Source organism: Mirounga leonina, unplaced genomic scaffold, assembly GCF_011800145.1.
Source record: "Mirounga leonina isolate KUSES-001 unplaced genomic scaffold, KU_Mleo_1.0 Mir_154, whole genome shotgun sequence".
Taxonomy (NCBI): Eukaryota; Metazoa; Chordata; class Mammalia; order Carnivora; family Phocidae; genus Mirounga; species Mirounga leonina.
In genome coordinates this window covers 6,542,247-6,555,902 of record NW_023270389.1, presented here as the reverse complement: position 1 = coordinate 6,555,902, position 13,656 = coordinate 6,542,247, and the positions used below count along the sequence as shown (strand labels likewise).

At 41.8% G+C, this 13,656-nt stretch overlaps 1 protein-coding gene across 5 annotated transcripts in view; it reads right to left on the bottom strand.

The window, feature by feature from the left end:
* Window positions 1-262: 262 nt before the first annotated feature.
* Window positions 263-13,656, bottom strand: part of LOC118014035 (serine/threonine-protein kinase Kist) — a 91,368-nt gene continuing 77,974 nt past the window's right edge. For 2 of the 5 annotated variants that reach the window (XM_035010036.1, XM_035010040.1), the window contains 6 exons: window positions 12,587-12,780; window positions 11,348-11,488; window positions 10,348-10,536; window positions 9,230-9,280; window positions 5,406-5,472; window positions 3,831-4,332 (listed from right to left, as the gene is read on the bottom strand). In XM_035010036.1, the coding sequence (XP_034865927.1) occupies window positions 4,240-4,332; window positions 5,406-5,472; window positions 9,230-9,280; window positions 10,348-10,536; window positions 11,348-11,488; window positions 12,587-12,780 (735 nt within the window). In that variant the 3' untranslated portion in view covers window positions 3,831-4,239. Of the gene's footprint in view, window positions 2,852-3,830; window positions 4,333-5,405; window positions 5,473-9,229; window positions 9,281-10,347; window positions 10,537-11,347; window positions 11,489-12,586; window positions 12,781-13,656 lie in introns of those variants that run through there. The other 3 variants (XM_035010037.1, XM_035010038.1, XM_035010039.1) reach the window with 3 other exon arrangements.

Sequence of the window (13,656 nt, the reverse complement as noted above, 5' to 3'; positions counted from 1 at the left end):
CTCAAAGCGCATTACCTTGAATTCACACAGTATATTTGCTTTGTACGTCCCTCCAAATTAAGACATTATCATAAGTCACAACTGAGGACACTCCAAGTAAGAGCCAAGGTCAGAGATAACAGCATATAAGACCGAGTTGCCTCCCACTCCAATGGTGCCCTGTCCACATTCCATTATCTGAAGGTACACCTGTATTCCCCTCCCCCCCACCTCACCACAGCCAATTTTACCCCCAAGTCCTCTTGCAGCTGCACCTAACTGGTTAATGTGACTACCCTTGGTTTATTTATACTTTGAGCCTTTACAAAAGATATAACTTTTTATCATAAAATTCCAAAGAATGCATCATCCGAAGATTTATGAAATTCAGAGGAAAAACCCACCCGTCATGCCATCACCTTACCACAGTATTTTCCTTTTTATTTCTCATTCAGCCTGAAACTCCTATTTTTAAACCAAATTATTCACTCACTTTCTCTTTTCCCCTACACCACCCTCACTCTAGCTTTAGGAAATGCTATGAATCGGAAGGGATACAATTTAGAAAGAGCCCAATTAGGGTGGTTCTTTCCGCAGTCCGAGGTCTTTGCAAAATGGAATCATCCCCAGAATACGTGTTCCTGGGCCCCAGCTGCCTTTCCTGTTTGTGCTGTTCTTCTCAAGTGAAATGTTCTTCACTCTTCGCCTCCCTTTTCTGATTTTTCAAAGCCAGAACACATCCAAACTCCTTTTCCCCTCGTCCTTGACTGCTGATTTCTAAATCAAGTCGTGATTCTCACTCCTAGCTGCACTCTGGAATCATCTAGTGCTTTTTATAAAATTAGCTACTCAGGCTCTCACCAGACTGAGAATCACCACCTCTACAACTAGAGTGTTTGTTTGTTTTAATCTCTCCAAGTGATTCAGAGAATCCGAAGTGTTTAGAAACCATTGTCCTAGCAATTCCAACAGTCCTGGTCAGGTCTTGCTAGCACCATCTTCACTCTTACTACCATCAGTACCATTCCCTCGGTATTTCAGAGTAAAGCTCACATAAGACATACCTATTTGGTTTCCAGCTTACCCTACTCCGGGCTTCACGAACACTGGCCTCTCTGTTTTCCCCTAGTGTGTGTTCTCTTTTTTGTAACACTCCTGACCTTTTGGTTGGCCTTCTTAGAGCAGTGGTTCCCAAACTTTGGTGTACATCAGAATCACCTGGAGGGTTCATGTGAACACAAGTTTCTAGGCCTCACCTACAAATGTGTGATGCAGGGATTCTGCAAATGTGCGTTTCTAACAAGTTTCCAGGTGACACTGATGTACCCAGTCAGGGGAACACACTCAGAAAATCACTGTTACAGGTCTGTTCACTAACCCTACAACTTGGGCATCACCTGGCAACTTTGATGCAGCTAAGTAACCCCTTCTCCCCACAATAACCAAACTCCCTTTAATAATTCGTATCTGAATCACAATATACATTTGATTTTAAGGCAACTAAATCCAATAGATCAGAGTTAAATTATTTGAGAGCTTACTATGAGCAAAACATGGTTCTGATTAGTAAAAACCTCACTGGTTTTTCATAATACATGTTAGAATTATTAAGGTACCTTTTTCTGTTAGAACATAAACCTCTGACCCTAATTTGAGAAAGGCATAGTAGCTCTACTCTCAAAATGACAGGGTTCTTTGTTGAGAAGTTCTGCTTTACCAAACTCCAGTTCATAGTGATGACCTTTGTTTAACTTCCACTGAAGTTGATTCCTTACATTTTAGTACTAAATTATCTTTGCCTTGTTTAAGTGGGTTCATTTTATCCCCTGAACCAGAATGCAGGCTGTGGAAGGAGAGGGCTCTGTGTGCCCAGAGTGCTGGGCATGTGATCTACACTCGGCCCTCATTGGCTGACTCACCCCATCACTTCCCAACATGCCTTCCCTAAACTGGGGTTCTCAAGAGGGCCATGAAGTGCAAAAGCATCAGTCTTGGCCAGTAGGAAAACAGACTTCCAAGCCAACAGAATGACTTGTGTTTTAGTCACTCTCTTGGATTATGCCTTTTTCCTTGCCTCATTTTACCTAGATAACTGAGATCTGACCGTACCATGACGAATTATCAAGAGGAAACACTGCAGATAGTAAGCTGGGGTTAGCAATGAGCCCACACTGTTGCCAATAACAGCCCAAATTTTGTGGGAGAGAAGGGCTAGAAATTGGAAAATAAAATTTTGTTCATCTTCCTGTAAATGTCCCTAGTAATTCCTTTATAGATGTCAAAACTGGATCAATTTCAAGCAGCAAGAGGGAAACTGAGGAACAAAAATCAAATATATGTTCATTTGTGACTATCAGTAAAGTTCCTGACACATTTGCAAGGGTGATTTCAACCAGACTCAAAGAGATTAACTCTCATGTAAATTCTACCACACTGCTGCCAAATGACTCTAATTCATATTTTTATAACCATTTTACCCAATTCTGTATTTTCCAAATTAGAACGATTATTCAACAAGGATTCCTGAAGGTGCATCATGCTACCACCTGGTAATTTCACAGCCCCGAGGCTACCAGACTCTCCACCCTCATGGGACCCAGTGTCCCTGGGCCGCCACTCTTCTCCAGCAAAGCCACGACCCCCATCCCATGCCGCCCGCCATCCCCTTCCTGGTTTGGTGCAAGCTTATTTAAAGATGGGGAGAGGGAAAACCACAGATGAAGGTCCAGAAAAAAGGAAATGAGGCGTACCGTTCAGGTGCTACCACCCTGTGGTTCTGTCCTCACGATCGATGTGGAGCTTGTTCTGATGGAGAACCCAAACCTCACAAGTCTTTTTGAGAAATGGAATGGACAACAACAGCAAAACTGGGCTGTTATTGAAATAAAAAGAGAAAATATGCTAGACACACTACCTACACCTTAGGACAAAAAATAAATTTAGATACAAATACCATATACTTTCTAAAAAGTGATCCTTAAAATCTATACTTTCAGAGAGAAAAGACCCACCTATAACATTCCATCTAGTGACAACTGGTCAGTGAAAGATAAAATTGACTAATTTCTTCTCTAGACATAATCTTTAGAATTTTTCATTTATTCAGAAGTTAAATTTTATGCTTTGGTCAATACTTAAATGCTATATAAAATGCACTTATAAAGCTCAATATTTTCATGCAAACTACATTTTTAACCCTTACTATGTGCAATGATCTATGGCACATATTTTAAGGAACCCTCCCCACCCCACCCCCCCCGCCCCACCTCGCCGATTTTTCATCCTCTAGATGAACAAAGAAAACCTGAAGTGGGAGTGATTAACTCGCCGGGGGAAAGGCCAGAACTGTGTCCTTCTGAATTCCTAAGTGCCACCACATATTTGGGTAAGAGAATAAACCAATGATATGAAACAAGGTTTCTCAACCTCAACAGTACTGACAGTGTGAGCCAGATAATTCTTTGCTGCGGGAGTCTGCCCTCTGCACCGCAGGACGTCTAGGATCATCCCTGGCCTCTCTTGTTACACGTCAGAACCACCATCCCACCATCTCGGTTGCGACATTGCCAAATGCCTCTTGCAGGGGGCATGTCATCTCTGGTTCAGAGCCACTGTTATAAAGTGATAGGAGGATACAATCCAAAGATAGGGATTCCTTCAAAACCTGTGGGGCCACCATCTCCCTGGAGTGCCAATTTGGTTTCTTATACTATCTCAAAGTTTCTCCCAAGTTTCATATTTCCTAGTGGAATAACTTCCTCAAGGTACAAATGACACTCCAGAGACAAGAAGAAATGTTTATTTTACTGTCCAATTATTTTCTTAAAAAAATTTAATTTTTGATAAAATAAAACAAACTTTTAGTACCATAGAAACCTTTCAACACTTACAAGGACATATTATTACTATGTACAACTTCGAAAACAAATGTTTCCAGCTCCAAGTACAGTGATGTTGAACACCCTGACTATACCAAGCTGTAGGAAATTTCCTGGATGGCCAATGTTTTCCTTGGCTCGGAAAAAAATCACACAGTTAAAAAATATAAATAAGACCTTCAATGAGTTGAAAATCATAAAAATGCTTTCTGAAGCTCGGTCATCTGGATCTTAGGGAATATGGAGTAGTTGTAAGAGTTCAACAAACAAGGTGAAACCCTGTGGATATTCAAACGTGAGTATTCCAGGAGAGGTCCTGAGGTTCACAGTTGGTCTATCAAAAATAAAAGCTATTCTTACTGTGGTGAACTTGGTTTCTGGTTCATATACCATTCTTCACCAATTCGTGAACTCCATTCTCATCAATGATTAAAGGTGCATGGAATTCTTTATCTGCCACATAACTTTCTATTCCCTGAAAAAAGGGTTAAAATGAAACATAGTTAGAAAATTAGTGGGCACTAGTCATACAAGACTGGACTTAGTGACTATAATAAAGATTTAAAGCATAGATGCCAAAAAGTTGGATGAGATGTAGAATTTAAAACCTATTTCATATACTTTTTAAACTGAGCTTAATGACCAATTTATAGAAGCATAAAATAAACAACAAAGAAAGGAAAATTACTCTGATTATAATTTCTGAAGTTAATAAGATGTTAGTCATTCTTCTTATCACCATTACCCAATAGAGTTAACTTTCTAAGCAGTGTGGCTGTCTCTGATGCGGAAATTAAGCAATCTGACAAGAATCTCCAGAAAAAATATTAATTAGAAGAGTAGGAATGCCTAAATCTCCCAGTCTTAAAAGTGAGAGTACCAAGTGTATGAACAAAATAACCCTTTAAGAGGAAAAATTATACTACGTTTTAAAAAGCCAGACAACCCATAAATACAGAGAACAATCTGATGGTGGCCAGAGGGGAGGGGATAAGGGGATGGGCAAAATGGGTGAAGGAAAGTGGTAGGCAGAGACTTCTGGTTCCGGGATGAATAAGTCACGGGGATGAAAGGCACAGCCTAGAGAATATATATAGTCAGTGATCCCGTAATCACGTTGTGTGGTGACAGATGGTAGCTACACTTGTGAGCACAGAATGTGTAGACTTGGGGAATCACTATGTTGCACACCTGAAATTAATACTGTGGGTCAACTATATTTCAATCAAAAAAAAAAAAAGAACTAGATGATTTATCTAAAACACAAGGCTGATTTTTTTTGAAAGACCACTGCATTTCGATATGTCAATGAAATGGATAAAATATTAAACATTCTGTTCATGGCAACTAACCCACTTGTGGGACAGATGCAAAGCTGTAACAAGAATTCTCAAAAAAAAAAAAAAAAATTCAGAACAAATGCAACTTCTTTGTTCATTGCCAGGATCAGCAGGGCAGGGCACTGGGAAATCGGCAATTCTACTTAAATATGAAACAGTCTCTGGATTCTACTTTTAAAAGAACAGGGAAAAAACAAATCGAACTTACTTCTCCAGCATAGGAGATAAGAGGAGAGATTTCACACTGAATTGGTACATCATTGGCGTCCTTCAAGCTAAGAAAAAAAAGCAAACATGTTAAAGGTTTTGTTTCTCACATTATTGCCAGAGTGAAAGTACAGACCATCACTTTCCTCTGAGAAGCTTGCAGATAATCAAATTCTCCCAGTTAGACAAACAGAAAAGACTCTATCCTGATGGTCACCAAATTCCCTGAGCATCAAGTAAACATGAATTTGTCATGGTCCAGAAGACACTATTTGGATCGCTTCTCGGCCTTTTGGCTAAGATCAAGTGCAGAAGACACTATCCGGGGCAAGTGCCAGCAATCACCAGTATGTATACTGATAAACTTATCTGCTAATGTACATCTCATTTTTTATCATTTCCAACTTTTAATGTGATAAGGAAGGGACTATTTATGGAATATAAACTATGGTTCAGGCCCACTGTTAGCTACTTTGAATCCTTCCTATTTCCTTTCAATCCTTGCCACAACCTTGAGAGTTTAAATACTACTATGGACAAACGTTCTAAAGCTGCACTATCCAAAATACACTGGCCACTAGCCACATGTGGTTACCTAAACTTAAATTAATTAAAATTTTTTAAATGAACTAAAATTTTAAAATTCAGTTCCTCAGTCATAAAAACCACATTTCAAGTGCTCACTAGCTGCCAACTCGGACAGCAGAGCTATAGAGTATTTCCTTCCCTACAGGAAGTTCTACTGGACAGTACTGTTCTTTTTTTTTTTTTTTTTTAAGATGTTATTCATTTATTTGACAGAGAGACACAGGGAGAGAGGGAACACAAGCAGGGGGAGTGGGAGAGAGAGAAGCAGGCTTCCCTCTGAGCAGGGAGCCAGATGTGGGGCTCGATCCCAGGACCCTTCCTCCAGATCACATTCTAACACATATAGCCACTCAATCCTGAGTTTCTAAAAGTTTCTAAGTTTTTAATATAAAAGTCAATAAATAGTGTTTTTAATATGCTTAAAGGCATTAGATCTGTAGGTTTTTCCACCAGTAGGATACAGAGCACACAAAAACTAGTCTTGGGGCGCCCGGGTGGCTTAGTCAGTTGAGCATTCAACTCTTGATTTCAGCTCAGGTCATGATCTCGGGGTCATGGGATCGAGCCCTGAACTGGGCTCCATGCTGGCTGGGCTTGAGTCCCACTTAAGATTCTCCCTCTCCCTCTGCCCCTCCCCTCCTGCTCATGCCCTCTCTCTTAAAACAAACAAAAAACTAGTCTCTTATAGCCTCAACTTATAGCTGTCCTTTGTTTTACCAAATATGTATCTGAAGCTTTGGTGAACTCAACAAAATCACAGGACTTCTGAGTTTAGCGATGCCCAAACTTCCTCTGAACAGAACCATGTTGTTTGAATTCAGGGTGCTCTACATCCTACTCCCACTTACTTGTCCCACTACTTTCCACTCAAACCAGGCCAGCTGCCCACACTTTGGATTATTCCAAGTCATTCTCAACTATGGTCAAATAAAAATCTGGACTATCCAAATTATAGCCATCCTCCAAGATTTAGCCAGCCCCCCCTTTCTTTGACCATTGTATTTCATAGTGATAACTCTCATTTACTTCTATAAAAAAAATTTAATAGACATCTGCTAAGTCACTGCCTCCTAAATCATAGTAAATTATTATTTGTATCATATATTTAACACATAAACACATACTGCCTGATGTTACTTTTATGCATCCTGACCTCCCAGTAGCCTGTAAGAAATGACTCCTTTCTCTTGTGTAAGCTACTCCAGCACCCAGACAGTAGCAGTACTGTAGGTCTGTGAGCAGGCCTACAAATGTTTGTTGGCTGAATTAAATGAATGAACTATGGGGGGTAGACGGATGACAGACTAATTTGGAGAAAAGACGAATTAAAGATGGGGCACACTTCTGTCCAGGTATGTGTTAGATTCTATCAACAGAGCTCAAGAAATCTGGTCCAGACCCTTTGGGGCAGCTTGGACTCATATTAAACCAAATGGGAAAAATAAGGACCCATTCCACTGATAAGATCTAGACAGCCCAGTCCCACCAGAAGCCCTGAGGGATTTGGTGTGCCAGGATCAGAAGGTGGTTTTGAACCCAAGGAACACATGGCTAACCAAAATATAACTTCTCCAAAAAGATACTGCAAGAAACTAAGAAAGTCACTCTTAATAAAAAAGGTTGGATGCCCAGAAGGAGAAAAGACAGAAGTTACCATCACCAAATGCAAAATCTCAGGAGACAGGCAACTTAAACCAGTAACATATTATCCCTCAATTCTTTAGCCAAGCATACTTTCAGTAACTAACTGTTCCATAAATGCTAAGATAAAAAATAAAAATAATGTCACTTGGTCAAAACTCAGCAAGCTTGCTTCCATTCTTTGAGAATTATCTCCCAGCTGTTTCCTCCCCCTTTTATACAAAGTACTTTCTTGTCATCTCTCACTTTTAAGTAATCTTTTTCTACTCTCGTGGGCATCCTTTAGAGATAGAAATAGTCCCTGCTTAAATTCTTAAGTCCGCGATCTCATTTGGGGCCAAATTTTGATTTCAGTTTAATTATTCTGCAAATGGCTAAAACGAAGTAAATGGGGGGGAAGTACTAAATAAGAGAACGCAAACAAGAACTAACATTTAAAACATTTTGTATCTTTGCTGAGACAGCTGGCTGTTGATTTCACTTGTATAATTAAGAAACCATTTCACTTTTGAGGTTAAAAGCATGGCTCAGTGAGAAGGAAATTTGGGGTCAAAAATCCATTTCTCAAATTCTAAAAGCAACTTGCCTCCATGTATTAAAAATGATGGATGGGACAGAAAATAACAAAGTGGTCTGTGTCCAGGTTCTCACGGCACGAGGGCCCACAGTCACCCAGGGCTCCTCTAAGAAACTACCGGATCTGTGAGTCCACTTCCTTGTCTACAAGACAGGGCCACACACAGGAAACACTGCCACCCACAGGCACTTGTCTCCATGGGGCAAAAGTGAGTGGCATAGGCGGGGGGGGGCGGGGGATTAGAGGGACGAAAATGACATCCCTGCTACTCTACTTCTGAGACATCTCCAGATCCTTTGCCTTGTACACATTTCCCAAATTATCTTCAAAACTTAAAATTCCAACTAAACTAGTAACTTCTCAAATGTAGCAAGAACCTCAAGCTGTCTCTTTAGCTGTAAGGATAATGGCTTTTTCAAACTCTGTCAGTACCCAGGTGAGACAGGATATGTGCTACTTCCAGCTAAAAATTATCTGCCATTCAGACAAAAAGCTTCCTTCCTTGGGAGCAAGATAGTAACAGACTAAAATTAACACCGAGAAGGGAGCTGTCAGGATGAGAAAACATTAAGAGAATCATTTTCTCCACATGAGGAGCCATCAGATATGTTAGAGGCAGTCAGCCTTCCTACTGAGAACATATATCCAATCCAGTAAGACACAGCTTCCAAAGGTGAGGTTCCTCTAGCTTCTGCTGCAATCTGAATTTGTTCTCCCTGGCCTGGAGCCTGCCCGACACCCTACCTGTCGCTCGTCAAGTTGTCCCTACAGGCTCAAACATCCACAGGTTCTTTAGTAAAGCATGTTCCCCATTTCCAGCATGCACCGAAACTCTGAGTTAGTGGCATCCAGAGAGATACCTGCCACCAAGGAAGCACAGTCCGCCCCCACCAAAGCTGCGGCCATCCACCCCGCCCCCGCAGACCACCAAGAGGCAGAGCGCTAAACTACGATGCCAGTTAGTACCGAGGGAAGCACAGCCCCGACACCATGCACTGCAGGCAGGCTGGGATATTTACTTGAGATTGACATCAGCTGTGATGGTCTCTGACTTTCCATTTGTAGCACTGCTATGTAGGAATAAATAAGCATTAATGGGAATGGAAAACAAATCAAACAATAACAATGAAGTGGAATTGCAAAATATACTTGACCGAAAGGCATGTATTTATGGTAAATTATAAACTTGGCAAAGGAAATCTGAAGGGGCCAAAACGAACTCAATGGCCAACGATGAAGCATGAGGACAACGTGACGTGCAAAGGAGCAGGCTTGCAGGCGAGTCAGAGCCTGAGAGTGGCTCTGGACGGAGGCCGCTTACCGCAGCTCCTTCCCGGGAAAACACAGGCATGGCCAGGGAGCTCCAAGGCCCAGGGCCCTAATGTGCACGGAGGCATGCAAGCGCCCCTGGGCATGCAGCCAGCCGTTTCGTCCTCAACACAGAAATGACTGGCAGAACGTTTCTGACCTAAGTACATAAATACCACAGGATTTACAAGGGGGTAATTCTCGGTGCTCACAAAACAGCAGCCTGAGCTTGAAAGTGCTTTATCTCAGATTTAAAGAGCTAGAAGGACCTTCTTTTTTTAAGTTTTAAAAATGCCAAAACATGTGTGAAGTCTGAGTACCTGGGAATGTAAGTGCCATCCCCTTCCTTTGCCGGCATCTCCCCTCTGTGACGGTGAAAGCGTCACAGAAAGAAGAGTGAGGGCCTGTCTCCCGTCCCCAGGAGGCCTGCGGGCAGTGGGTGTGTGGCTGGGGGGGGAGGCGTGCGGGGGGCCACACACGCAGAGCCCAGCGACCGCGCCCAGTCCTCTCCCTCTCGGGGCCTGCGCACCTGACGGCCTTTACCCACGACACACCAACAGGACGGCCTCCTGAGCACCCCTCAGCGGGACTCATACGCTGCTCAGGTGGACGTGTGTCCAAAACAGAGGATTCCTCTCTATGGGGAAGTAAAGCGATCATTCTCTCTGTAATGGGCCAGATGGCCAGATTATTTCACAGCAGGAACTGCCCACATCAGTCTTCTGCTTTTTTTTAAAAAGATGTGGGAATATATCAGAGAGACGGGAGACAGGTCCAAGAAGAAAAGGCCAGGAAGCGTTGTCCCACTGGAGAAGAGACACTGACTTACCGGGGAATGGCTGGGAGGCGAGAGCCATTTTCGTCGATGAAGTGGCCCCCTGCGTTGAGGACCCAGCAGTGATGAAGGGACAGCAAAGCATGCCTCGCAGTAGTAGGATTGTCCTTCCCGTTCTGACTGTCCGCATTCTTTAGCGGGGAAAACTCATCTTCTCGCAGCACTTCATACACCACAAACTTCCTAGAGTGGAACCACACAGAGACCACTCTAGTATGAAGTAAAACTACAAACACGACTCCAACCCTCTCTACAGGGCTAAGCCTCTGGTCCCCAATCTCACAGGCTCTCTCTCAGCTGGTTGCCAAAAGAAATAAAGCTCGTCCCTGGACTAAAGGAAGCTGGAATTCTCTTCTCCAGTGCAAAGTAACAGATTATTTTCATCCCAAACTATAAAACACTTCATCTCAAGTCAGAAAGGTCAGAAATCTTAATGCAAATTACATTAGAATCTGTTCTGGGGGGAAAAAAAAGGCAAAAAAGGATGATTTAGAAATGCATATGGGAAGACTAATCTTACAGCTAATTTGTCTTCTGCATTTTCATACTGAAACACATACCTCAACAGCAAATGTGATCTTTGATGGAGAACTATATAATTTAAAACCATGTTCCCTGAAACATTTACTCACAGGTCCGGAAGGCATCCTACACACAAAGTGGGCCAATTCTCTATCTCAACCTTTTTAGTCTCTTAGCCAAAAGAAGTGACAATTTTAACAAAATTTCACAGTTTTGCAGGACAGTCAGTCAGATAACGGACTAACCAACATGAAGGAAACATACTCACAGGCAACTCACACCATACTCCCAGGTTGGTGGTCGCATACTAGAGAATGATAAAGAGTCTAGACAGTACACTCACAATCAGAACACCATACCTGACTACATGCTACCCAGTATCTCCTAAAAACAGAGTCCTGCCTAACAGAGTAAAAAGCAACATTTCAAGACCCGTACGTATCTAACCTTACTCTTGCTACTCAAAACATACTTTGCAAACTGGAAGATGTCAAAGACAAATTTTTCCATCTTTATTCCATTTGGTTTGTCTGGCTTAATTAATTGCCCCTGGGAATCCACATATGGAATCTTCTTTTGAGCCACATGGTGCTGCAACTGAGGTTCATAAATACTAAGTAGGGAAAAAAAGACATAATCACTTTCCAAAATTAAAATGCCAGAAAATCTGATAATCACACCCAAGAACAAAGGCATCGACACCAGTACTAAGATTTCAAAGTGAAGCACATCTGCTAAGTTTCAGTTCATATTTAAATATTAGACGAAGAGATTTCCCTATTCACCTCCTTGAATTTTTAAAAACCCCAGTAATGATCTCCACATTAAAGAATATACACCACACAGCTCACACCAATGTCTCTCCCATAATTTTCCTGTCTTCCGTAAAATGTTCTGCTCATTGCCCCAACTTTCCCAACTGAGAGCCCTTGAAGTGTAGAATGGAAAGATGAGGATTAATAAATTACTATGGATGAATTAAAGGCACAGTTACAGACCGCAGAGTAGAATGGGAAATATTCTGGAACTGGAGTCAATATTCTAAAGCAAAGCTAAGTAACTTTTTTAAAAATAGACTGTCATCGTGAATGTCTAAAAGCTATCAAATGAAGAAGCAGATAGTGAGACTGTCCTTCATTTAACAAACCGATAGAATAAAGTAGCTCTTATTCTATTCTTTTATCCTACCATGCTAATTTCCATCCAGGGCTCAAGTTCTTTTTTCTTGAACCTCTAATGCACTAGTTCCTAAATGCTAGTTTGGGAACTGATTAAAATTGTGTGGGCAGCTTTTCAAAAATACAGATGACCTGCATCTACCACCAGAAATTCTGATTCAGTAGATGCAGAGCAGATATCTACATTTTTTAAAGTTTCCCACTGTGGTAGAGAGACCATGTTTCATTTCTTACTCTTTGCTTCACCAGAACCTAACATAGTTGGAGGGAAAAGAGGAAGAGAAGAAAAAGAAGAAGCGCTTTGGACTGCAGGCAATGCAGTGAAGAATGGACTTCTACAAATCTGCACCCGATAATGCATCTTCCTAAAAACAACTAAAATGTGAGATAAATTTCCATTTGATAAAGGCGATCCTCAAGGGAGAAGATGAATTCTGTAGAATTTAGCCTGGGGTGTCTTTCTACTTCTCTAGTGACTCAGTTCCTGATCAACGATAAAAGAAAAATTTTAAAAGCCCCCATCTTGCTCATACTTGACAACATCTCTCAGAAACGGTACGGTGAAGAAATGGTTGGCAATGTTCCCTGCATTGAATAGCAGGCGTCCATCCGAGCTTCGTTTCTGAGCCGTCGCCAGGGAAATCTCACTGTATTCCACCACCTGGTAGACTCCATCCACGCGGCAAACCACTCCCACTGGCTCCGTAGGGTTCGTTTTTTCTACCACCTGCCCAAAGAAAGACAGCAGGAGAAGAAATATAATCAAATGCTACACTGGCCATTTCCAAAGGCCACATCTGCAGTTTTGCTTATATTGTCTTTAAGGCAAAGGAACCTTTAACTGTGGACAACCACCTGTCCATCTTTCTATTCTTTGACAGACTACTGTCCAACTGGAAATGAAGTAAATTACCTCCTTCCTATTTATCACCTAATGAAACTATGGAATAGAAATGTCATCATACAGGGGCGCCTGGGTGGCTCAGTTGGTTAAGCGTCTGCCTTCGGCTCAGGTCATGATCCCGGGGTCCTGGGATCGAGTCCCGCATCACGCTCCCTGCTCCTTGGGAGCCTGCCTCTCCCTCTGCTTCTCTCTCTCTCTCTGTCTCTCATGAATAAATAAATAAAATCTTTAAAAAAAAAAAGAAATGTCATCATATACACAGAGCCCAGAGGAAATCACACTGGACTGGGAATAATTAAATGAGGAGTCTACCTCCCCCCAAATATGTTTTATTTTAATTAATTTATCCTTAACTACACTCAACTGCTTTGAGAATAAATGAAATGAAATTTCTCTGGGATTCACAAGACAAAGGTAAGGCATTTTGCCTCTCATTTGGTACTGTCCAAATCATTATTTCATTTGAAAATGGTATTTCTGGTGCCTGGTTGGCTCTGTCAGTTAAGCATCTGCCTTCAGCTCGGGTCATGATCTCAGGGTCCTGGGATGGAGCCCCACATTGGGCTCCCTGCTCAGTGGGGAGCCTGCTTCCCCCCCTCCCTCTGCCTGCCGCTCTGCCTACTTGTGCTCTCTCTCTGTCAAATAAATAAATAAAATCTTAAAAAAAAAAAATGAAAGAAAGAAAATGGTGTTTCTTTT